The 27,826-nt window shown below is 39.5% G+C and overlaps 1 protein-coding gene across 3 annotated transcripts in view; it reads left to right on the top strand.

Annotated features, from left to right (window-relative positions):
* Window positions 1-27,826, top strand: part of LOC145343861 (synaptotagmin-7-like) — a 644,682-nt gene that overhangs the window by 454,865 nt on the left and 161,991 nt on the right. For 2 of the 3 annotated variants that reach the window (XM_080190321.1, XM_080190322.1), the window contains one exon: window positions 8,003-8,365. The exons of the other annotated variant lie outside the window; for it this stretch is intronic. In XM_080190321.1, the coding sequence (XP_080046447.1) occupies window positions 8,003-8,365 (363 nt within the window). The remainder of the gene's footprint in view (window positions 1-8,002; window positions 8,366-27,826) is intronic. 3 annotated transcript variants of the gene reach the window in all.

Raw genomic sequence — 27,826 nt, forward strand, 5'->3', positions numbered from 1 at the left:
CAGTGACAGTGAAGGAATGGTAACATGGTTCCAAGTCAGGATGGTATGTGACTTGGAAGGGAACTTGCAGCTGGTGGTGTTCGCAAATATCTGCTGCCCTTACCCTTTTTAGGTGGTCAATGGAGTGCATATTTAAGTTGGTGGAGTGTGCTAATAAAGTGGGCTGCTTTGTTTTGGATGCTGTCGAGCTTCTTGAATGTTGTTGGAGCTACACTCATCCAGGAGAATATTCAGTCACGCTCCTGACTTGTGCCTTGCAGATGGTGGACAACCTTTGGGGAGTCAGGAGAATCCCCAGCTACTGAATTGTTCTTATAGCCATTGTATTTATATGGCACATCCAGTTTAGTTTCTTGCCAGTTGGGGGTAACCCCCAAGATGTTAATGGGGAATTTAGTGACGGTAACACTACTGAATGTCAAGGGGAAATAATTTAGGTTCTCTCTCATTTGAGATGATCATTGAACGCAAGCAGACATATATTCAGAAACCACATCTAAGACAGGTTATATTCTCCTAAAACTGTCAGTCAAGCCACACTCCCAGTCTCCTGCATAACTGTGTAAACAATTGACTTTTGAAATAAGTGCTTTAACAGATTTTGAACCTCAGTCAAGCATAATAGGCTCATCTGTGAAAACAAACCATTTCAGCATGGACAATGGAGCCTTTTCGAATTGAAGGCATGGGTAGTTAGGTTTTTCCTAAGCTACGTCAGATAGCCTCTCATTCAAAGCAATCCAAAATTAGAGGGCTAGCTTTTCTTTTAAGTTTAAACTCAGGCATTATGTTTTAAGTGAAAACGCTGTCAGCATTAAAATCACTTCAGATCATGACGAGAGTTCACACTTCTTTCTGCAGTTTTGAAATACATAATTGCACTTTATCCATTTGGGAATAGCTCTTTAATGCATCTCAACACACAATACTGATTGATGTAGGGATCAACCTGCCCTTTCATAACCAAACCCTATGATCAATGACTGCAGCAAAAATACATCTAACTTATAAGATGGCATCTAATAGTGATATTTAATGTTACTTTTGCCTGTCAGAATGTTCCTGATGCCTCAGCAAATTTCCTGCACTCTCTTACTTGGTGAGTTTTCCAAAGGCTTCCAAATGCCTCTCAACAGAAATATTGTTGGTATGGAATACAAACTTCTCCTGCCCTGTCAATAGTGACCCTAATGTCACAGGCTGTGCATGTGGGCTCACAAGCCAAACCTAGACTGAAGCTCTTCGCACCTATGGGTAGTTGTGTGGGATTCTTTTTGAGGGGAAATTCAAATTTCAGACCCCGCAGTTTAGATTTTTGCCAAACCCCACACCCATCCCCAACCTTTATGGAACACAGAAACCTGGCTCATAATTGCTAATGCATATGCGCTCTCTCTCTCTCTCTCACACACGTACACACACACACGTACACACTCACACGTACACACACAGGTACACACACGTAGGTACACACACACAGGTACACAATTACCTATCCCTGTGGTCTCTTCAGAGATACCCCAAAATTTCACTTTTGTTTTTATTTCCTCTTTTCCCAAATGTGTCTCAACAATTTGATCTATAGCTATGGGGTAGCCTTCCATATGACATACAGCTGTAAGTTCTCCATGGCCACCTTTTTATTGTCAGATCATTTGTTTGCAATCAAGTAGAAAGTTCAATGATATTCAACCAAATAGTGGTAAGAATTTAATCATCTTGTTTGGCTCCTACCAAAAACACAGCTGGTTCGCCTCCAACCTTGACATTGCCCTACTGCTAATGATATTTGTCACCTTTGTTAACTTATCTTCCCTGACATATCCTTTACCAGCTGCTCAAGTTCTACCCTGCATAAACTCACTAAGATATCTCTGCAACTCCAAGGTCTGCATTCTATACTCTAAAGCGTCCTTCAACCTGTGTCACTGTCCCTGTAAACTCAATTCCCTTTCCATCGCTCAATCCATTGAATTCAAAAACTTCATCCTTGCGTATAGATTCCTTCACAACATCATACACTCATCTATTAACCTCTTCCAGTCCTGTACTGCAGCATCTCTTCATTAGGTCTCCAACTGTGGGTTTCCATGTGTCCTATGGTATTCAGCTCTATCTCGGCACCACAGTCTTCAATCATCTTGACCCTATTCTTGGGAAGTTCCTCCAGAAGAGTCTCAGTCTTGCTATTTCTATTCCTTCCTTTAAAAATCTACTTCTTCAATTGTGCATTGTCATTTATCCCACTTTGTCTTTTGCTGCTCATCATTTGTTTCTCTTCTGTGAAGTACCTTTTGTGATATTCTATACATCAGTGGCACTATCTGAATTCAAGTTGTGCAGCAAAACATGTGACCATATAGGTAAATTGTGATGTGTTTATGTATGGCTGTATTTACATTGTAGTTGCTTCGTTTGAAACAAAAGCACAATCTCTGACTGAACTGGGATATGACGCTGCTGAAAAAAAATCACGATTGTATTGATCTTATATCAAAGCGCTTGCGTTGAAAACCATGCTCAGTTTGATATGTCTTTTTAGGTAGTGAGTGCCTTAGGAACATAAGTAATTGAGCACCTGTGCATCGAAGAAAACCCTTGGCTTTGTTCGAGTATTTATTTCTGGTTTATACTTCTGGGACTTGTGGCCAAATTGGAATGTTAATTTCTGGACAGAGATAAATCTGCAAATTCATGGACTCAGACTTGATAATATCCCTTTAGACTTTTTTTTATGATTTACATTATAGAAAAAGATAATCTCTGGTTATATTAGGAACTCAATTGTATTTATATATCTGGACATTTATATTTTAATATTTATATATCTGGATACCGTTGCAATTAGCAACTGAACTATGATGAGTGCCACTCATCTTCAGTGAGATGAATTATGCAAGTAATTCTCTCCAAAAGTTGATCTGCAATGAGTGAATGAGTGTGTGTGAGTTTGTGATCCTTAAAAAGAGCCTTAACATTGTATACTCTCCTATTCCAGTGTTATCCATTTCAGACATTTATTGCTGTTCCAGTACAAAAGCTGTATCATACAGCTTATGTGTGTGTCTCTGTTTGATATAAGTGTGCTATGTGCCAGCAACTCTAAATGCATAATTGCCAATTTGTGCCATGTTTATCTCCCTCATCAGTGTTGGTGTTGCTGTATGCTTGTTCTTTGTTACCAACTGGCTCATATATGTGTTGTTTTAAGCAGTACTAGCAACTGACAGCATGTTTACAGTGGCCTGGTGAAAATCTCTCAATGTCACATCCAACTTTTCAAACATGTATCTGCTTTGTGTGAGATTTGGTGGTGAGGGGAGCAATTTAATTCACCTTAAACTTCAGGGCTCATGATGAACTCCAGGACTTGTAATGTTTAAAGTTGCAAATCAACATTTACTCCCTCGAAAAATAAGTGTTGAGTAATTGCTATAACTGAAATATGGTTTTACATTTCTTCCAAACTTATATCCATGTATGTGAACTAAAATGACCCTCACCTTGAGGACTCGGCTGTCATGTGCTTAGCTAACTCTCACCTCTTGTCAAGCATGTAGACTCTTGCACGCTGCAGCTTCATAAACTCTGCTTACTGCTGATCTTTTTGAAAATTGATATTAAGGATGCCAGTTACATGACATTGCCAACATGTTGTGTTGATTGTCTCCTACTTTTGTTTAGAATTGGGTAGGAAGGAAAGCAAGTCAGAAGGAAGAAAATAAAGCATTCTTCACAAATTCATATGCCCACTTTGTCCACTGACTCAGGTCAAAATCTGTATTTATGTTTTTTAGATATTTGAGAATTTAAAACCAGCACATTTAGGGCTATGCAAATACTGAATTGAAGAGACTTCATTATCTACAATGTATATGGGGCCCAACATTTGTTAATAGTCCCAATTGCAGATTGCTTCTTGACAGACATAAAGCAGTGATGTGGCGATTATATGATCTTTTTATTTTAATATTTAATTCTTTTAACATATTCACACTTCAGGTATGGGAAGCACACTGTTGGTCCCAGCCTGCACTGACAAGCCCCTAACCAGCACAAAAATGGATCATAAAACAGGGTAGGTGGTGCAGCATATTAGACACTAACTTCTCACATCTAACCCGATTTGAGTCCTACTCAGGCTGATGGAATGAATTTTGCTGTGTCTGTCTGCTGCAAGGACTCTTTGTGATATGTATTTTCATAATTTGATTGCTAGTGGACATTGACCCATGGCACAAAACTTTCCCTAGTTTAGCATTAATTCACAATCCTACTTAGAGGTCACAAAACGGCTAGTGTGGGCAATGAAAATTTCACTGCAATAGAGATGCACTTGTATGATGGACTTTGCTGGGGGAGTTTTACCACAGAATAAAGCAGTGCCATACCTGGGAGTGCATGGTGCTGACTCAAGTTGTCAGGAAAGTGCTCCATCTCCCATTACTAACATTCATGAACTCTGAACAAAAATAAGGAAAGGCTTTCTGCTCAATCTTTTACTATGCCAATAAAATTCCAAGCTAATATTTAAAAAAGCAGATAAGATTATCTCTCAACTTCCTCATTGAACTGGGATTTTACATGGTTCATAGAATCATAGAATCCCTGCAATGAAGAAGGCAATCATTCAGCCCATTAAGTCTTCACCAACAACAATCCCACCCAGGTCCTATCCCTGTAATCCATGAAATCCCTGCTAACATCCCTGACACTAAGGGTTAATTTATCACGGCCAATCAACCTAACCTGCACATCTTTGGGCTGTGGGAAGAAACCGGAGCACCTGGAGGAAACTCATGCAGACATGGAGAGAATATGCAAACTCCACACAGACAGTGACCTGAGGCCAGAATTGAACCTGAGTCCCTGGTGCTGTGAGGTAGCAGTGCTAACCACTGTGCCACAGTGCTTAGCTTACACACATACAAGTTTTAAAAATAAGTAGTTTTCGCTTCCACCCTGGCACCCAATGTGTTAAATTAAAGTTGCTGTGATGTTAAGATATAGTTGATTTTTTTTTCAGATAGCTTGCAATTTGCCTACAACACTGCAATAATGCATTGGAGCAGAGATATGCCATCTAAGTAATCTGCATTGACAAATCGGCCGAGGAGAATATACACAGTGTTGACTGAGCGGCAGCAGCTAAAATAGGACCAAGTCCCTGCAGGGAAATCACTCTCTCCCTGAATGTGAAGGTCCTTTGATAACCAATGCTTCAGTTGGTCATATAATTGAATATCTAGAGAAAAGGAGACCAGAAGTTCAAACATTGTCTCTGTTTTAAAATCTTGTATCTTCCACAGGTATTAAAAGTCCATTGAAATATAAAGGAATTGACAGTGATTTTCTTTATAAATAAACACTATTTTCATGACTAGAGGACCAAAGATCAAATTCCCTCTGCAAAAAACTGCAGCAACTTTAACTTTCTCTCTTTTTCTCTCTCTATTTTATAATCTGAAATTGCTTTCTTCATATAGCTACACTAAGGAGATTATAAGAACGCCAAATTTCCAATGATCACAATTTATACCACAGAATAGGATGCTGATTGGTTAACAAGTTGACTGTGATTGGCCAAACAGTTGCCCTGGCGAGAATATTGGGGCGGTGGGGGGCACTATAGAATCTCCCAGCTTCCAGTAATTCAAGAAAGTTGTAAGGCTTGGACATGTTTCTTTTGTTTATAGAGAGTAATGATTGCATTCTATAGATTTAGCTCTGCAGACTAAATGGACGGAGGGGAGTGGGGATTAGGAGATTGAATTCGATGATCAAGCCATGATCAAAATGAATGGCAGAACAGGCTTGAAAGGCTGAATGGCCTATTCCTGCTTCTTGTTTCTATGTATATTATTTTTAGCAAGCAGAACTGAGCCATGTTTCATGCTTGATTATCTATATTAACGCACACAGGAATTTTCAGCAAGTGCTTGCCCAATCAGTGTATCACATTTAACAGTAGATGTTGTGTTTTAGGTTTTGCATGAGTGGGGTAGTCAAGTTCAGACTGTACTTTGCCAATTACAAACAACTGATGCTCTTCAATTTGATCAGCCAGTCATTGGGGTGTATGGCCTACAGACCTGATATCACACCAGCTTTAAAATTCATACATGATGCTACTCAATTGTATGATATCATTTTGGGCTGCAACAACCTCCTGTTAGTGGAAAATACGAATCATGTAGCTACTGCATGGTAGCAGCGTGAAACAGCTTGTTTAATCTATTATTCACATTTTTGAGATGCTTTGCATTTCCAGATTATTTTGAGGTAGATGCAGCATTTTTCAGGTTTTTGGCCTTTTTGCAAGTTTGTACAATACATGGCAATCTGACCAGGCTGACTTTCTTGTACTCTATTTCTATATCAAGTGAGCAAATGGCTAGATCCTATTTACAAGTTTGTTGATAAAACAAGTATTATAGTGCATAGAGGTTATAGAAATCCTAACATATATATTGACTGGTGAAGATAGGTTTGTGGTAGATCATAGTAGAGAACCCAGTAGCAGATTTCTCAGTTGGAAAGGAATCTAACAGAAAAGAAGCAGGTTAAACTGTTCCATCTGAAAACGTTTAATGGAATGTATAAAGGAGCGCAAGAAAATCTTGCAGACTCAAAGATCACAAACTTATCACCTACATATCAGAAATGTGCATGGGGTAGGAGGTTAGGGTGCCAGTGCAATGCCAGGTACATAGATCATATGTCCCAGTGGTGGGCTGAACAAACAGCATATTCCTTCAGTTGTTTGTAAAAGGCAGAGTACAGACATATTCAACCAGTTCACACTTGTAAAATCCAAATCAAAATGTATATTGTTAGTTGTGATTCTGTGTTTGGGCAGCACTTGCTGAACAATCCTGAGAGTGCTAATAGCTACAGAAACAACCAATTTAAGATAATCAGTTGAACTCCTAATGTGGCTCAATCACCCTTGCCTGAAACAGCATACGTTCTGACTCAGGAGCCCATTCTCTAAAAACAAAAGGAATATGGCCAAGCTTTGAGCCCTTTTTTGAATTCCGCGGAAGCTTGGGGAGACCAAAATTCCCCATTGCTTTCCCCATTGTAACACATCATCAACTTGGAGTTGACTTGCCAATCTATCAGCACCCTGTTCCCATAGCATAAAATGTTGTGATCATTTGAAACTTAGCATTCTTTCATTTGTCCTGATGAGTGCAAGATGAAAAGCTTCAGCAATATGTCTCTCTTTTCAGCAATATTCAAGTTCTGTATCACCACGTGACTGAGTTTGCCAGTGATGAGGCTTCAATTTTGCCCCAATTTCATAAGCTTTCTCCCTGCATCTAACATTAATTATTGTACAAAAATTGCTCTGGAGGTGTTTAATGCAAACAAAAAATGATGCAGAAATATAATAAAGATGTAAATATGCCAGAAAATAAGATTTTTGCCAAACATTACTTTCCATTGTCATCTCTTTGCAGTACATTTTTTAACAAGTCAAGATATTTCTGAAAATTGAATGTTTGTCACCTATGGGTATTACTACATTTAATTCCCTAAAATGCTACCAATAATTTTAGTCCTGATGCTGGTTTTGCTTACGACTACCTGCCAGTGCTGGGGGAAGGATGTTCGTTCCATAGCTAAAGCTGTTTTGTTTTCAGCAAACCACTTAAGTGCATTTCTGTTAAGCCTTACTCACCTGCTGTGTTCCGGCAACTGGTGGAAGACACAGGCTGATCGTGATGAGGAGGGCAAAAAAACCAGAACAATTTAAATTAGAGTTGATTACATTGTGTTGTAACTGTCCAGCAAAGAGGCACTCTACAGGAAATGAGAATCACCTGCCAGTAATGATGTGTTAATAATCTGAGTGCAAAGCAAAGTCAGATATCCACCAAACTCAAGACCATTACTGTACTTCACCCCAGGTGACATCGCTAACTGTGCTTTGCTTTTTGTTTTCTCCCTTTACTCTTTCTTTCTGCTCTTTTCTTCTCTCATGCTGTGCTGTTAGCTTGGATGAGCCGACCTTATCAGCAGCGTCCACATTAGAGCACATATCTACGCCACCAGGTGACCAACAGTCGAAATGCCCGCGACCTCGGACGCTGCAGAGGCAGCAGAGCCTGCAGCAGCCGCTGCAGCACCATAGACCTGCCCAGAGCCAACCCACCACCAGCCAGAGCCTTGGGCAGCTTCAATTCCAACAGCAGACAACCTCCGGCAGCAGGTCTCCCTACAGAGCCCAGCACAGGCCAAGTGGTATGGCGGGCTCACGCAATCGTACAGCTGGAGGCCGTAGCCGTTCCAATCCTGGGAGCTGGGATTACGTGATGGGACAGCTCCGTAATCGAGGGTTAGATATGAAGTCTTTCCTGTAAGTCTCTCTTCTTCTTCCTTTCCACCTCAAAAACAAGAGTATTTTCCATATTCCCCCATTATAAATCTGTTTGTACTTTTATTTGGACTGCACCGATTAAGAGGTGTGAGAATGCTTTCATTTCTCAGTTATGTTTTGCTAACTTTATCCACAGCAACGTTTTTGAACAATGAGATTCTGCAGGGAAAGAAACTGTAAATTGAATAGGGTTTATTTTCTGAATTACAGGAGCTCCTGGACAAATCACCAAGTCTGTATCTGAGGATCACACTGCAATCCTAACTTATCCCTACCAATGATGGGGAACTTCTCACTTCAGGTCCAGGGTGTAATGTACAGGTTCAGAACTTGTCAATGTCAGTTGGATTCAAAGAGAAATAATTTACACATTACTGTTGTTGCAGAGCTCTTACGGCTCATGACTATTACTGAGCATTGCTATCATTCTACCCGTAGAAAATATGAAGTGCATTGGAATACAACTGGCTCACCACTACTGCTCAAGGGCAATTAGAGAGGGGGATGTGCTGGCCTAGCCAGCAATGCTTACATCCCAGTGTACCAGAGAAGATGGTGATTCTGATCTTTACAATTTACGACATTGTACTCTGTCTCAAAGTTATGTACATGACCCTGGATCTTGTGCTATTAGAATTTCCCATCCTTGGTGTTTGGTTATCCTCTGAAACACAAATGTTTGATATTTGAAGCAGAGATTTGCAAATCCTGAAATTATCCTTCATCTTTTAAAAACAAAACAAATAAAATTAAACCATCTTTTGTTTAGCTGAAGAAAACTACCCACTGTTTTCAAGCAAGTGCATTGACTAGTGTTGTGTCAAATGTGCCTTTGTTGTAATTTGAATGCATGCCAATGTAAACAAAAGTATCCAGTGTACATGAGGTCTTAGAAAAGTCAATGTGAATCACATGTGATTCTTCTATTCCTCCATCTGCTATTGTATGCAGCATGATGGAACAATCCAACTGGATGATGGGCACAAGCATATATGCCCATTAACTACCTAAAGAATAAAAATTACTTTGAATGCTCTTTACCTTTTCAGAAGTTGAAAGGGAAACACATATTTGATGCAACACTGGTAATAACTCTATAATCAGACTATTGTTCATCAGTAATACAAGGAAGGAGGTATGTATGCATTTCCACAATGGAATGCTCTTGAACTGTCATGTTGGTATCTGGTGAGCTGGCAAAGGCTAAGTTTGCCTCAACCAGCCAGTTACTGTTATGTTGTCGCTTGGAATACAGCAATTGTCCTGGATTTTGTAAACACGTAATAAATTAAATTAACGATATATCTCAGCACAGTCTCATTAAGCTCAAAACAATTGTGGTTTTCTGCACCTACTAAAACAAAAGTAGCAAGTTCCTTTTCAAGAAAAAATGTTTTTGCAAAATCTATTTGGAAAACCGTTGTCTCATTTAATCTCTCACTGACTGGTCGCTTACTCTGTGCCTGTTCCATTGTACTCATGGCCTAGGTTGGATCTGCAGTTTTCTATGTGCTTCCTGCACTGAGAATCCACAGTTTCTTAGGGTACAACTTTACTCAGTTATGGTTGATACTGGATGTTTGATTTTAGCAAAGTTGAATTATGACAAACAATTGCTAAACAAATATAATTTACAAAATGTCAAGTTGAAGTCATGAGAGGAAACGTTAAGATGCTTGATATATGGGTCCAAAATTTTGACTCATATTTTAAAAAAGTGTTCAGATACATACATTTCTTGTCTATCATACTTAAGATATGCAATATCCTGTTTGTCGCACACATTACCTCACCTTTATGAAGACAAATTCAAACTCTTGTAGCTGATTGACTAAAGATCTTTATAAAATGAGAAGTGTTATCAAATGACTGTAGCAAATTTCTCCATCCACTATAACTATGCATTAACACACATCATAAAGGTAGGTTTTCTGGATTGACATTCAGGTGCACAAAATCACCTGGATGGAGTGAAGACTGGATAACTAGGTAGCTTTTCGAGTACATACATACAACACAATCCAAATAATGTCCCTTCCATTTAGTCTCATAGGAAAAAACAAAGCAGGTTCCTTTCAAAATAGCTGTGCATTATAGCTTCAGATATAATCTCAGTACTCACCTGAAAAGAAAACCGAGATGATTGGTCTTGGTTGGGAGCATTAAAGACTATTGCTTTGGGACAATCCCAAAGCAAATAATCTGAAAATGCTAGGGCCTTCTGAGCACACTCCAATCTCAGTATTTCTGCTCAAAGCAACAGCATAAATCTGAATGATTTGGAATCTGGAAGACATAAACAAAGCTACATGTATTCATAGTTTTTATTAGTTTGCTAGGCTACATTTTCAAGGATATTATGAGGTGATCACATGATACAGGACTAGAGTTGCATGTAGAATAAACCATACAGATTTGGGTGGTTCCCTTTCCAGAAATACATTAATGAATCATTAAGGATACAAAAAGGAAAAGAATGCAATTGTTCAAAGTTTTGGAGCGAAAAGGGAGGAGAGTCCAGAGAAGAACTATTGGTAAAATAGAGGGGGAGAGAAGCCACCTGTTTGGTGTAAGTTTCAGAAATCCAAAGAATATGGCTGATCAGGTAAATAATTATTCTCACAGGCAGATGGAACTTACAGATGCAACATTCATTTACTGAGGGTGGAATTTTCACAAAATTGCACAAGGGATTTGGCTCAGGAAAAAAAAATGGTATGACGCTCACAGACTGTGCAGCCAGCTTTTCTCACCATATTGAACAACACATTGTGCATTTTAAAAGGGAAAGTAAGAATCTGACAGCCTGATAGAGGAGAAGGACCTAAGGAAGCCAGCAAGTCCAGTAATCCTAAGCTTGGTGCAATATCTCTGAACTGTGACTTAAATACAAGACTTAAATAAATTAAATAAAAGGCTCCTTTCTTTTAACCTTTAAATTGTTTCTCCACTCCTGAAAAAAATCTTTGTATGAGTTCAGTTTCACAGGTATTAGGCAATACTTCATTCAAGTAACCATTCCACATTTTAGAACATATACAATGGTTGGCAGACTTGTTGAATTTGAAGCTTTTTAAAATTGAGTGGTTCCTGTTCTTGCTCATGTCTACATTTAGCAAGGGGTAACTAAATAGCAACAGGCATAGGACCTTTGGTTGACTGTTCTTCCTCCCTCTCCTTGAAGGCCAGCATAATATATAATTGCTGCTCCAGCTGGGAGCCAAATCAGCATATCATGGAGATCAAAATCTAGAAGGAGAAATCTCTATGAAATTAGGTAGATTTACTTCTGATCAATTTTCACTTTCTCTCCAGCAGTAATTCACCTTTGACATGTTAACTGAGAATTATCATGGCAAGGCCTTCATTATTTCTCACCAAGGTCAGAGATGTCTCTTTGTAGTAAATGTAGTGCCCAATGTCTGATTATATTGTACTCGGAAATAATAGATATCAGGTAAGATGCCAAAGGGGAGAACGTGGAGGAGGAGAATTGATGACTTTCATGTATTTTTAGAATAAGCAGACATGGGGTTATGAGAAAATATGTGTCAAATCTTTTAAATAGAAAATACAGCTAGAATCTTGCAAGTGCAGCATGTGTTTTAACAGTAATAAATGAATGAAGGAGGGGATTGAATACAGAAAGAAATTTCCCTTGGAGCGATTTCCTAGTGGATAGATTATATTTGAGTTTTGTATTGACGCAGTAATGCTGCAAAACTAGAAAACCAAGTTTTAAAAGTTGTAAATTTTTGCTGAACCAGTTGTATGTTTCTAATGCTCTTAAAGACCCAATACAAACAACTCTGATGCAAGTCAATTTGGACAATATATTGGCAGTCTATTCAAATATGAAGGGCATCACAGCTGAACTCGGTCCCATTTGTTGTCATTCTGACTCCTGCATGGAAACTGTTGCACAGACATTTAAAGATTCATGCCCTGAGGTACACTGTCCCAGCTCAGTGACTCATGTGAAATGGTGGTGTGTTCAATGTACCTGCATCCTTCAAGCCTGACTCTCGCCATTCCTAAGTTCAGAATTTAATTGATACTGCATACTTCAGGAACTCAGAAAGGGGAGGCCAAAATAAACTAAGTAGTAGCTTTACTCTGAGAAATCCTGAGCAATGGACATGATCCAAGTTGATGCAAATTGTTACTTTGCACAGCGCAAACAAAATTTTTTGCATCTCCGATCTCCAGCTAAATACTGCAAAGGCTGAATTCAATGTCTGATATCCTCCTGCCATCCAACCCAACCAAAAACATATTCCATACTCTTGCCCTTAACTCTTGGTCACTGCCTCTGACTGAACCAAATTAGTTTGAAACTGTGCACATTCTGTTAGATTACAAGCTGAACTTCTGGTTCATCACAAAGACCAACTATTTGCATTTTGTAATAATCCTTGTCTTTGTCTATTGCTCAACCCATTTGTAGCTGAACAACAGATTGAAGCTTTTAGACTTATTTCTCCAATATTCTTCTGGCTGGCTTTCCAACCTTCACCCTTCATAAAATTAACTTCTGGAGGGGAAATATAGATGTTGTTGTTGTAGTAGTATGCCTGTGACTTTCAAATACTCTATCCTCACACTTCTTTTATTAGTAATAAATTCTTGGACAACCCAATTATTGTGAATGCTCTCGCGACATTTATCATTTCTAATGTTCCCGATCTGTACCCCTTTTATTGACAAGGTAATGAATGTCTCCTTCCATAAAAGACTGATACACAAGCCTCCCATTTCAATGACAGGTGCACCCTGATTAACTTTGAAATTGAATTTGTGGACAGATTTATTGATACTTCTACGCTTGATCACTTCAGCTTTTTTTCTCACTTTCTCTGAGTAGCATATATCCCAAACTGTTTTATACCTGCAATAGATTCCAAGAAATGACATGTTCTGGTTCAGAAAACACCATTGTGAGCTATTTTTCAGTTTCTAGGATCATGATAAGCTCCTATTGTGAGGATATTACCCATAGCCATTCATTGATTACTAGCGAAATTCAGACCTCAATTATAAATTTACTGTTAAAGGGATCTGGAATGGATTATGCTGGATTTTGTTACCCAACTCTTCTTAACATGGAGTATGCACCCTCATATACAGCCATTTATCTAAGGCTCTCAAAAATGGATGTATTTCTCCGCAGATGAATGCAAGTTTAAGACTTAAAATGCCAGTAATACATAACAATGTCAATGGTAAATGGAGAAGGAAGACAAGTCAATCTTTTAGATATACTTTATTTGATGTGTTGTTCCACCTGAAAAAAAAACCTACCCTTCACTTTTTATTGCTGTCTGATTTATGCATCTTGTTGCTTTTAATGCATGGATGCATTTTTATGTTGCCTGAGTTTCCCCTTTACTTGATAAATTCTCAGACTTTAGAAACAGCACACTTTGAAATTTTCAGTAATTTTTAAAAACCTTTTTGATGAACTTTGGATGGTTTACCCAGAAGTTGGATTACCCATTACAGCTTGTTGAAAAACATTGTTTTATAGCCTCAGTTTTGGATGCTGGGAAACTATTCAAAATTACATATTGTTATGATCTTGGTCAACACAAGTAACTTTCTTTTTAAGTGGAGGAAATCTGAAATCTCAGTTAGTCATTGAATGATTAAAGTCACACAGATCCCATGGTTTGAAATAAAATAAGTTTTACTACACAAAAGTCAAACAAAGAAAATACTTAGATAACAAGGTGTACTGTAAAATCTATTAATTGCAGATACAATTTGTAAGACAAATCTTACAAATTGGCTTGGCAGCCAACTGAGCATTAATGTTTTCTGTCTCAGTCACAAAGTCCTTCACAGCTTTGTCTTCAACTTAAAGAATTTCAGCTCCTCTTCTTCCAGGACTTAGCCTGATCTCCAGCTGATAGCAATGCACAGCGAACCTGAATTCCACAAGTATTCACCAAACATGGCAAGTGTGCACAGAACTTCCTCAACTCTGCTTACAATCATTGGATGCTGTAGATCCACAAATGTTATATTCAAGTTACAGAAACAGCTCCAAAAATTGTATAATTTGACTGTTCTTGGCTTCTGGATCTAGCCTCTGTCTTATTAAACCTGCTTGTACTGCACGACTAGGATCATCTTCACCAGCTGAGTTCTGATGTCTTTTTTTATAAAGTTTCAACCAGCTTCCATTTCTCCAGAAGTTTTGGTTTTCAACCTCTGTTCCAGTCTTATTTTCATTAGAAACTGAGAAGGACAATTTCTTGGTTTCCCTTTTCATTTTCCCTTTCTGGTTTCAATTAAACTCTGTCTTAAAGAGTACACACTTTGAAACCACAGAATCCATCATAACATCTGTTTTTTCTCATAACCTTTGAAAATTGCTTTCAAATGGGTCTGAGCTTATCTAGTGAGGAGTCATATAAAGCCTTGCGATCCCAGGCGCAATCTTTGCTAAGTTAACTGATGGCCATAAAGCTGATAAAATGTTTAAGTTTGCTTTAGCATCTCTTTATTGAAGACATACAAAGCTGACCAGAGTTTTCATTGCAACCTGATTTTTAACATAAAACACTCCCCTCCTGATCTTTAATATAAACCCCTCCTGGGACTGGAAAATGCATGTATGGCTGTTGTAAGGATGGGTTTGTGCCCAGAGATTTGCATTTGGCTGAATAAATTCTCAATAATTATAGCCATAACACATATACATATATGAGCACAAAGGTTACTTGGGTGAGCTACCAGTGATGACTGGTGTCTATGCAGTTGTAGCTAAACAAAAATGAAAGTCTTGAGAACAGAGAAGGAAAATTATAATTGAGAGAAGAAAGAAGGAATCCTTTTGAAACCTTTTGGAAGAGTGCCATGCTCTGTTCAGCAATGATGATCAGTGATCTTGATCTATCTGATTCTTTACTAGTAAAATGGTATCCTGTTGATACTGATGAAGCCAAGAACATCAACTTACCAAGCACAATCTTGTATCTTGACAATATTTTTAAAGAGAGATTTCAGGCGCTATTGATTCTCTCAATTTTCTTTTACAGGGACAATGGCTTGGATTTTCCACTTGGCATTGTTAATAGTACTTTGCACATGAACCAATGATTTGTTGTGTCTTGAACCATTTACAGAATTAACTAGAGATACTTCAGCCAGAAATCTAAACACTGCAAATTGCGAAGTAGACCATAGACTTATTAGAGGCAAGGTTTAACTGTCAATTCCAGCTTCCCAATCCTCCTTGGATAGGTTTAAATGAACAGCTGAAGCCAAGTAAAACTCTCTGACAGACCAGTGTATCAACTACCACCAAGGAAGGTTTTGCCAGTATCTATTTATCACCCTGCAAGGGAAGCATGTTTATTGCCTTGCACGTAATCAATACAATTGCATTTTCATAATGCAAAAAATGCATCTTTTTGTTTTAGAAGCATCAATGGTTTATATGCAAAACATAAAGGAATAGACCCTGAGTGAGTGGGCAATTTGAATAAACAGGAGCAAGCATTTTGTTATTTTAAATAAAGAAGATTGTTATATATCAGTTACAATACTCTTTTAACAGATGAAGCTACGGGTGAAAATACTTTACACCATTTTCTGAAATCGTAATCTTGCAGAAACATGCACAAACAAACCCTACAATCTCACCATACTGGGCATTTATGAGTATGAATGACTTGACATCTGCACAACCAAGGACCAATTTCTTCTGGGTCACCTGGTCTTCTTTTGGATTAAATAATCTCATTAGCCTGCTGAAATACACTGGGCCAGTTTGATTCATCAGTGTGATTTGGTTGTGTTGAAGATAACCCTAGATAAAGCAAGCACATGACTGGCTCAGATGCTCCATGGTGTCAATATGGCGGCAATGCTGTGACAATGATATTGTTAAGATATTTGCCTAATTAAAGACAGGAAATGATTTTTGGCTTAACCTCCAAATGGGGACACAGCTGAAACAGTTGCTATGGTAATTGTATGGCGTTAGTATCTCTGCCGAATTGGAGGCAGAATAAACTTGCTGAAGGTAAAAGACAAGCTGCTGTGTTACTCCTCTGTCATATACTGATATTTAAAATTAACACACAGCACATGTAAATAAAGCAAGAAAAGTATGTTTCCCACTATTTAAAATATTCAACATCGAATGCAGCTCAAGGGCTGACAAGTATGCCTGGCATTCAAAGGATAGTGGGAAGAAATTTGTTGAGTTAGTTTTATAACTACTTTCAGAGTTTAACTACACACAAGCCCCAGCGTTATTATAAAAGGATGAGTGTAAACATAAAGTTTATTTTTCAGGCAACTCAGCCTTTCTCTTCCCATTTACTTCAAGGATATTTATCAGATGCAGCCCTAAATTCTGTTATGACAGAGTGAGAGAAAGTTGATGAAATCCTTTTTCCCTTCCCAAGGGTCCATAAGTTTTTGAACAGATGATGTGTGTTTTTTAGACTCAGAGTAAGTGGGCATTTTGTTATTTTAAATAAAGAAGATTGTTTTTTGATGCACTCACCCTGAAAATCTAATGCTGCAGTATTCACTCACGCAGTCACACACGCAAACACAAAGAAAGTGCAGTTGAAAAAAATAGTGCACTGTTACAGATCATAAGCAAAAAAGTAGTTCATAGTTAATTGGCTTGTTCTGGAAAAAGACACATTGCAGGTGTGGTGAAGAAGATGTCCTTATTCCTAAAGTGTAGTTTAAAAAGATTCAAGTAGCTAGAAAAGATTTTCTACATTAGCTCTTGTTTTATGGTCCATATGAAAACTCGGTATGAATATGGTTGATTTTATTTGACAAGTTTATTAAGAACATCCAAACACAGATTGAATGTATCCATTAAAGCCTTACCCACTGGAGAAGATACCTTTACTTGCTGAGTTCTCAGGGATGTCATGATTATTTAATAATAATTCCTGAGAAGGAGAACATTAGAAAGTAATTTCTTTATACTATTCAAAAAATCTCTGAACAACTAGATGGAAAATGTATCACAGAACTGCAATCCTAAATGTTTGTAAGTGTGATATCAATATCCTTACTGGTTCTTTGCAGTTGTCGGCTTTTAAAACATTATATACTTTGGAACTAACAGGAATTTTAAAGGCTGCTTAGATACCAGGAACAAGCTAATAGACTATTTTTGAGTCACCACATCAAGACAGGACCTCAAGATGCTATAATGCAAGTTTCTTTCTAAAATAAACAGGATCGCTTCCAACAGTTCAATAATTTAACCAAGATGACTGAAAAGCATATTTCCCCTCATAACATAGAGAGGATAAGGGATAATTAAGCAAAAATCCTGAAAGTGTTACCTAAAATGGTAACAAACTAACCAAGGAAAACGTTTCAAGGAGAAGCTTTGAAAAAATGGCGAGTCTAAATCCAAAACACTGACTATGCTCTGGAGAATTGGAAGATTTATTGAGATGAAAGTATTTAAAGAGGAGACCATTTGTGATTTTTGCCTGTTGCTTTCAATGAAACCATGACGTGGAACAGGCAGTTCATGTTGATAGCTGCAGGATCCCTCAGTTTAAGTTTCAAAGTATTCAATGGAACAGACCGTCAGAGTAAATCAAACATTTTTCATTTGAGATTAAACACTTTCATGGAAGAGACCATTTGAGGTTAAATTTTGACCACTGCCTGAACCTGTATGAGACTGTGCTGGAACCTTTCCTTGGTTCAATGAATGTGTTTATTTTATGCTTTTCTGTTGTGCTGTAAATAAACCTGGCATACTATTTTGTTTTCTTTCTTCCAGTTGTATATCCAGGATGATATGTTGCATTCTATTTATGGAGCCCTGACTGAGTTGACAGGTTAAGCAGAATATTGGATTACAAAGCATGTGAAGGAGCCATAAATAAGGCCGGGTTCACTTCATTTTCTGAACGTGTGAACTTATTGCAGAAAAACAAAATAACATAAAATATAATTTTTGAACCACCACAAATTATAATCAGATTATTTATATTCTGTTACCCATCTGCTCTTGTTCTCCTGAGCAATGGTGTTTATTCTGTTGTATTAATAAGGCTGCATCCACAAACTCCCACAGACATGCAACTGATTAGACTATCAATAAGCCTTCTTGAAAGGAAATTTTCTCTAAACATTCAGATTTTTACTTAGTTATACCCTTTATCTGCATTTCCTTTTTATAAGACACTTAGGAAACAACAATCACATTTATGCCAAACAAGAATGAGGAGTTGTGCATCATCTTACTTAACATTGCTTAAGTAAGAACTACCATTGTTGCCCATTTCTTAAACATATTAAATCAATTCTATTAGTATGCATCATAAAATATAGAGATTTGTTCAAGCAACAATTATATTCTACAATAGGAGGAATGTGTTGGGTGGGAATAGGATTATTCTGGATGGGCGGGACAAGAACAAGCAATTTGTTTTATTTAGAATTTCTTCTGTCATTAATTCTCTCCAATTTTCTGTAATTTCACTGAAACAAAGTAATGTTTCTTTTAAAAATCTCCACTGGAAACCAGCAGTGGTGTCGAGGAGGAAAACGCAGTTTATTTTCAATAAAGCAGCTACAAGATAGAATCATGCAATGTATTGGAACATTTATCTTTTCACTTTCTGAAATTAAATCCAATCAGACTAATAGCTTCTTAATTAGAGATAGCCTTCACTGGATTTCTTCTTGGCATAAGTGGGTAGCAAACAGAAAGAAACACTGCCCACAATTTAACAAATACTAGGGCAGGATTGCTGACTCCACAAACAAAGCCAATAGGCTGGCTGATGTGGAGATTTAGAAGTTACAACATTTACTAGTGTGGGTGGGATGCTGTTCTGAGATGGAGGTGAATAAATCTTTTCAAAACAGGGGCAATATTAAAGTAGCTATTATGTGAGCAAATATAGGACATCAAGGAATCCTGTGACACTTGGGTACAAGATCCTTGTAGCAAACACAAGTCACATCGAGGTGCAAGCATCACTGATCTGGAGAGTGACTGAGGCAGAATAATCACTATGCTCATTACACATTGTAAGGAGTCAAGACTTCTTACTGTGTTTACCCCAGTCCAACGCAAGCATCTCCACATCATCATAACACACTGCACAGAGGAAAGAACCTAGACTTTGAAACTTGCCTTCATTTTGAGCAGGAACCAAGGTTTCACACCTGACTAACATGAACACAATTCATCATAACAAGAAGCCATAGACAAGGAGACATTCTTGGGAGTGTATTTATAATGGTCAACACAATATGTAAGCTGATTAGCATCTGTGCCCATGCGGTGCAACTACTCCTTCTTGACCTTTCTGCCGCTGTGTCTTTGTGCATCCTCAACATCCACAGTGGAGGTGGAGGCAATCTGCTGATTGCCACACCCTGTTATCTGTGATGACCTTTAAGGCTGAGATCTCTAGGGCCCCAGCCTGCTTTTATGTTCTGCTGTGTGGCAGTGCTATCTGCGTTGGCTTGTGGAGCTGGAGCTGATAGGCTCACAGGAAGAGGGGATTTGGATGGGGCAGACAATCCTGCAATCACTTGGGTGAATGGCCCTGGGGTGTACACCTGCTGACCCTCCTCCCTATGGATGCTGAAGGCATTGAGTGAATTTGAATTTCCCTGTCCGCTCTTGAGTTGACACTGATGGATGCCAGCAAATACCTTGGCAATGAGTGTAATTCCTGCGGCAGTGCTGGACTGATGTCCTGGACCAAGATCTCCACAGTGGTCACCATCCTACCAGTGTTGACCTTATTGTGATGGCACATCAGCACTATCATTTCAGACTGAAGGTGGACAGTCTCCATCATGCCTTGCAACCTGAGAAGTTCAACAGACATCTCTTCCTGATGTTGGCTTTGCAGCTCCAGCAACTGAGGCATGACTAGAGTCCTGACTTCTCATCATCTGACTCCGACTCGGCAGACTTTGGCCTCCAGCTGCCCTCTGAGAGACCACACCTTGGGATGTGGTCATCAAGTTAGATAAGTCGGCAGGACCAGATGGGATGTACCCCAGGTTACTGTGGGAGGCGAGGGAAGAGAGTGCTGAGCCTCTGGCAATGATTTTTGCATCATCAATGGAGATGGGCGAGGTTCCGGGGGATTGGAGAATTGCGGATGTGGTTCCTTTATTCAAGAAAGGGAGAAGAGATAGCCCAGGAAATTATAGACCAGTGAGTCTAACCTCAGTGGTTGGTAAGTGGATGGAGAAGATCCTGAGAGGCAGGATTTATGAACATTTGGAGAGGTATAGTGATTTCAAGAACAGTCAGCACGGCTTTGTCAAAGGCAGATCATGCCTTACCAGCCTGATTGAATTTTTTGAGAATGTGTCTAAACACATTGACGAAGGAAGAGCAGTAGATGTAGTTTATATGGACTTCAGCGAGGTGTTTGATAAGGTGTCCCATGCAAGGCTTATTGAGAAAGTGAGGGGGCATGGATCCAAGGGGACATTACTTTGAGGATTCAGAACTGCCTTGCCCACAGAAGGCAAAGCATGGTTGTAAATAGGTCTTTTTCTGCATGGAGGTCGGTCACCAGTGGAGTGCCCCGGGGATCTGTTCTGGGACCCTTGCTCTTTGTGATTTTTATAAATGACCTGGATGAGGAAGTGGAGGGATGGGTTGGTAAGTTTGCCAATGACACAAAGGTTGGAGGTGTTGTGGATAGTGTGGAGGGATGTCAGAAGTTGCAATGAGACATTGATAGGGTGCAAGACTGGGCGGAGAAGTGGCAGATGGACGTGTGGTGATTCATTCTGGCAGGTCAAATAGGATGACAGAATATAATATTAAGAGTAAGACTCTTGGCAGTGTGGAAAATCAGAAGGATCTTGGGGTCTGGGTTCATAGGACGCTCAAAGCAGCTTTGCAGGTAGAAGCTGTAGTTAAGAAGGCGTATGGTGTACTGGTATTCATAAATAAAGGAATTGAGTTTAGGAATTGGGAGAAAGTACTGCAGCTGTATAAGACCCTGGTCAGACCCCACTTGGAGTACTGTGCTCAGTTCTGGTCTCCTCATTACAGAAAGGATGTGAAAGCCATTGAAAGGGTGCAGAGGAGATTTACAAGGATTGGGTGGCATGCCTTATGAGGACAGGTTGAGAGAATTCGGTCTTTTCTCCTTGGACAGACGAAGGATGAAAGGTGACCTGATAGAGGTGCATAGGATGTTGAGAGGTATTGATCGAGTGGATTCTCAGAGGTTTTTTCCCAGAGCTGAAATGGTTGCCAGAAGAGGATACAGGTTTAGGGTGCTGGGGAGTAGGTACAGAGGAGATGTCAGGGGTAAGTTTTTCACTGAGGGTGGTGGGTGCGTGGAATCGGCTGCCGGCAGTGGTGGTGGAGGCATATTCAATAGGGTCTTTTAAGAGACGTTTGGATAAGTACATGGAACTTAATAGGACTGAGGGTTATAGGTAAGCCAAGTAGGTAGGGACACGTTCGGTGCAACTTGTGGGCCGAAGGGCCTGTTTGTGCTGTAATTTTTCTATGTTTCTATGTCCCTGCTTCCACCTGCTGTGGGTCAGACAGTGTGATGTGCTCATCAGATCGTGACTCAGAGGCTACTGTAGAAATAGGTCCCCATGAGGTGTATGTGGCTGTGTTGATGGAAGGTCAACAATGTCAGTGTCAGTGCTTTTGGCTTCTATGGTATCATTGATGCTGGAGTCCAGGATCTGGTTCATAAACCCCTTGGATGCTTCCCGGCTGTCCTTGTGAAGGAAAGGAGAAATCATTAGGGATAGCAGGAGCCTGTGAAACAGGAGAGATCACACGCAGTATGATTGTCTGATGGATGTTACAGTGCAGGATCCTCACTTTGTTGAGCGCCACTGACTTCACCATTAGCACAGGAACAGTGCACATCCTCGCCAGCTAGCTGAATTGTCAGGACCTTGAGTTTCGTCATTCCTAGGAAGGACTATTACTTACGTGGCGAAAAACTGCAGCAGGCGACGGTGCAGAGGGACCTCGGGGTCCTTGTGCATGAGTCGCAAAAACCCAGCCTGCAGGTGCAGCAGGTGGTCAGGAAGGCTAATGGGATGCTGGCCTTCATAGTGAGGGGGATTGAATATAAAAGTAGGGAGGTCTTGCTGCAGCTGTAGAGGGCATTGGTGAGGCCGCAGCGGGAGTAGTGTGTGCAGTTTTGGTCGCCGCACTTACGCAAGGATATTTTGGCCTTGGAGGGAGTGCAGAGGAGGTTTACTAGGCTGATACCAGAGTTGAGGGGGTTGAGCTATGAGGAGAGGCTGAATAAACTAGGCTTGCACTCGTTAGAGTTTAGGAGAATGAGGGGAGATCTCATTGAGACATATAAGATGATGAATGGGATGGATAGGATAGAGGTGGAGAGACTCTTCCTGCTCAGAAAGGACAGTAGGACTAGGGGGCACAGCCTCAAGATAAAGGGGGGGCGGTTTAGAACGGAGTTGAGGAGGAACTTCTTCACTCAAAGGGTGGTGAATCTCTGGAATTCTCTGACCGTCGAAGTGGTGGAGGCTGCCTCGCTAAATATTTTTAAGACGTGGGTTGATGGGTTTTTGATAAGCGAGGGGATTAAAGGTTATGGGGAGAGGGCGGGAATGTGGAACTGAGCCACGACAGATCAGCCATGATCTTATTAAATGGCGGGGCAGGCTTGAAGGGCTAGATGGCCTACTCCTGCTCCTATTTCTTATGTTTTTATGTTCTTATGTTATGTTCTCTATCAGTCTGGGACATCTCCCTTTTGTTTTCTGCCAGTTGTCCATTTGTGAAGAAAAATGGAGACTGTGCAGGTAGGACACTTGCCAGGCCAGATGACAAGGATGCTTGGCATGTGTGGTTGGTGAGTGAGGCCATGCAAAGGATGAGGAGATTACCTGCAAGGGAAGTGGTGATATTTATGTGAGAGTGAGTGATAATGTCCCTTGAGCTGGCAGTGAATGAGATTCCTGAGGATGTGTGATGAGTGTGTGAGTTGAAAGTTATAAAAAGAGTGACTTCCTCTGCAGAATGGGGAGGTCATACGTCCTGTTTTGGCACTGCATGGCTGTCCTCTTTTGGAGGGTATTTGCACTGACCACCATCACTACCAATACCTTCCATGTTGGATTGGTGACATTGCTTGCTGGTCTCGTTCAGAGCAAGGTTCTAGGACACTGCTTCTAGTAGATGCACAAGGGAGGCATCGCTAAATGTGAGGGCAGCATGTTTCTTGGCTTTGGCAGCTATCAGTTCCCAGCGGCTTCCTATTCCTTGGAGTATTACCTCTGTGCAGAGGTGGCCTTTAAGCATAGTGCCCAGATTACTGAAGCTATGAAGTTATTAGAGGGCAGGTGAATCAGAGGTCACTCCACCGGTGATCTGCCAGAAAATCCATACCTCTGCATTCTTTAAACAACTGCTGCACAATATGGCAGAAAAAGCCTTCATTGTCATTGGCCAATTTCTGGGAAGATTTCACCTGAAATAATTCACAATGTTGAATGAAGATACATTTCCTCAAGGAATTTTAAATTCTCCCAGAAAATATGATCCAACCATGGCTAACTAGAGAAGCGAAGGCTAGAATTAAATTAAAAGAAGAAACAAAATGATGCCAGCCTAATAGGATTGTGCACATGCAAGCATGTGTGTACATATGAGCAATGGACAACAGCAAATTGATAGAGATGAGTCTGACCTGCTGAAGGGGCAGTACTCCGAAAGCTCATGATTCCAGATAAACCTGTTAGATTTTAACCTAGTGTTGTCAGACTTCTTACAGTGCCCATCCCAGTGCAATGCCAGCATCTCCATCTCATACAAGTCTAAAAATGTATTTTTTAAGAGCTTCTTTCTCACTAAGAGAGTTTCAGGCCAAGCCACATTCAACAGCCTGTTCTGAAAATTCTGCTCATGTTTTAACAGCTGTAACAAATTCCATCTCAGCAGCAGAGACAATCGACAAAGTTCTAAAACAAATAATAACATCTTAAATAAAACAATCCACAATATTCCTTTTTTTTTATAAAAAAGGCAGTTCATCCTGACTTCCAATGTTGATGGATCCTTGAAAAACATTTCAGGATCTGGATCTGCATCTCTGCCAAAAATAAGCAGTTCTTCCTTGGGCTGTGCTCTGTCCTTGTACCACATTTCACTGAAATCCATCCATTAGTTTTTGAGATGTATTGTTTACATGCTAACAGACTAATGAACAAGGGAGAAAACATTACCATCAGCCACTTTAAGTGGCACATTGTAAGAGCCTGTACAGAGGCAAGATAAATTATAATGGCATTTAAGGAAATGACAAACATTAAATAAATTTATTTTATCTATATTCACAGAGAGAGTGAGAAAACCATGATGTTCAAATTAAAGAAACAAAACTCAGTTCTAGGTGACATTTTAGCCAGAGGGAGCAAGGACAGAGAACAAGACAATCATGCTGGAAGATAGAAAATATCCCCAACCAAGAAAAATATGATTGGGTGGCAAGGAACTTTAATCAAATATCAGAGAAGCAGCAGCAATAGCGCATGACAAGATGCAATATTTTGCATGTGTCGATATAACTTCAAACATGATGACCCCTGAGAAAATTTAATCGTAATGATTTTCTTGATGTCTTCCATATCCTCAGGGCACCCCAAGGGCAGTAAATGATCAATTAAGTGGTTTTAAAAATCTTACCGTTGCTGGTGAGTCTAGTAGCCAGTGTGAGCACAAAACAGTGCCACAAACAGTAAATAAGATGAATGCACAGTTAATTAATGTTTGATAGTAATAGTTGAGGGAGAAATTTTGACCAAAATGCTCTTTCTTTTAAGGAATGCTATGAATCTTTTATATCCAGTTGAACAGGCAGAGAAAGCCTTTCTCAAGCACCTTGTTATAAATATGGCAGCTCTATCTGGGCCACAGGCAAAACTTGAGAACATCTTGCTTAATTTTTCCTATTTTAAATTCTTGAAGCGTGGCATCACCCTCAAATACTCTAATAATTCTATAAAACACTATTTCCCTTTCATAAAACTATGTTAACTCAGGAAATCATAATTTGATTGACGATAGGCGCCCTGTTGCCACATTCCTAATAATAGGTTCTAGCTTCTTTTCTGCTACCGGCGTCAGGCTAACTAATCACCCGTTCCCATTTTTACAGGCCCTCTTTTCTTCAACAGTGGTATTAACTTTTGCCTCCATCCAAGCCATGAAGACTGTTCCAAAATCTAAAGAATTCTGCATGTTCAAAAGCAATGCATCCACTATATCTGTAGCTTCCTCTTTTAAGACCTGAGAATGAAGGTTATGAAATCCAGGAGACTTGTTGCGTTTTAATCCCAATAATTTATTTCCCAGTATTAGTTACTTTTAAGTTGCTCAATTTCAAAAGACTCTTGGTTTCCTACAATTTCTGGTACGCCCTTTGTATCTTCTGCTGTGAATATAGATAAAAGAAATGTATTTAATGTTTCTGACATTTCCTTAAATCCATTGTAATTTATCCTGCCCCTGTAGAGGCTTTTACAATGTGACACTTAAAGTGGGTGATGGTAATGTTTTCTCCCCCATTCATCAGTCTATTAGCATGCAAACCTGTAAACAACACATCTCAAAAACTAACGGATGGATTTCAGTGAAATTTGGTACAAAGACAGGGCAGAGCGCGAGGAAGAACTGCTTAGTTTTTGGCAGGATGCAGATCCAGAGCCTGAAATATTTTCAAGGATCCATGAACATTGGGAGTCAGGATGAATTGCCTTTTTTGAAAAAAAAAGCTTTCACATCCTTCCTAAATTGCAGTACCCAAATTTGGACATAATACTGCAATTGAGATTGAACTGATGTTTTATAAAGGTTCATCACAATTTCTTTGCTTTTGCACTCTACACATAAAGTCTAGGCATCTGTGAGGCTTTCTACAACCCTCTTACATCCTGCCCTTCAACTTATTTGTTTGTTCCACCTTTTCCCATGTTATATAATGTCACCACAATGCTGATTGATCACTGTTCATTATCAGTTTTTTTGTATTTTATGGGTGATTTTACAGCCACATACCTCTCAGATCCTTTATTCAGGCTGGGGACTGGCACGAGGGCTTGCAAGCGCACTTGCAACAGTGACTGAGTTCTTCTGTGGCCAACGCATTCCTGAGTTGCATTCAAACCCTCAGATTCAGGACCTTCTGCCTTGCAGGCAGGAGAACTACCAACTGCGTCAACCAGGCTCTCTGCTGCAACCTTTAAAGATGTATGCATATATGCCCCAGGTCGCTATATTACTGCACTCCCTTTACAGTTGTACTTTTTAGTTTATATTTTCTCTCTTTGTTCCTCCTATCAAAATGTAACACTTCAGATTTTTCTTTATTAGTGTGCATCTGTCATGTGTCCATTGATTCTGTGAACCCATTTATTTCCTTGTGAAGGCTATCATTATCCTCATTGCAGAGCACAATACTTCCAAGTTTGTGTCATCTGCAAATTTTCAAATTGTGTCCTGTACACCCAAGTCTAGCTCATTGATATATATTTTAAAAAGCAGCAGTCTTAGTACTGAACTATGGTGAGCACCATTTTACATCTTCATCTGATCAATAACTGTTCACCGTCACTCTGTATTCTGTCATTCAGCCAGCTCATCCGTGCTGCCATTGTCCCTTTCATTCTATGGGCTTCAATTGCTGAAAGTCTATTACGTGGTACTATATCAAATACCTTTTGGAAGTTCAGATACACCACATCAACTGTATTACCCTTATCAATCCTCTCTGTTCCCTCATCAAAAAACTCAATTTAATTGGTGAAACATAATTTGCCTTGAACACATGTATGCTGGCTTCTCTTAATTAATCCAGCCTTGTCCAATTGGTTGTTAATCTTTTCCTAGATTATCTTATCCAAAAACTTGCCCACCACCGAGGTTAAATGAACTAGCTTATAATTGCTGGGCTTACCCTTTAAACAAGGAAGTAACATTTGCAATTCTCCAATCCGCTGGCACCATTCCCATATCTGAAGAAGATTGAAGATTTTGACCAGTACCTGCACAATTTCCATTCTCACTTCTCTCAAAATTTTTCAATATATCTGGCCCAGTCCTGCTGAGAATGGACAATGTTAAGTACAACCAGCCTTTTTGACATCTTTTTATCAAATTGTAGCCCATCCAATATCTCAGTTACCTACTTCTTGACTGATTACGAAACATCATCTTTCTTGACAAAATCAGGTGCAAAGTACCTAGTTAATTTGTCCTCAGCCACGCTCTCTGCTTTCATGCATAGATCTCAGCCCCTAGCCATCCTGTCACAGCACTTTGACTATTAGTCTATAGAATACTTTGGATTTCTTTTTTACATTAACTTCCAGTGTCTTCTCATACTCTGTGGGTGGAATTTTATCGGCGCTTCTGCTCAAGGTTGGTACAATCCTGCCTGAGGCCAACAG

This window comes from Carcharhinus amblyrhynchos, chromosome 6 (genome assembly GCF_965287045.1).
Source record: "Carcharhinus amblyrhynchos chromosome 6, sCarAmb.v2.hapA, whole genome shotgun sequence".
Taxonomy (NCBI): domain Eukaryota; kingdom Metazoa; phylum Chordata; class Chondrichthyes; order Carcharhiniformes; family Carcharhinidae; genus Carcharhinus; species Carcharhinus amblyrhynchos.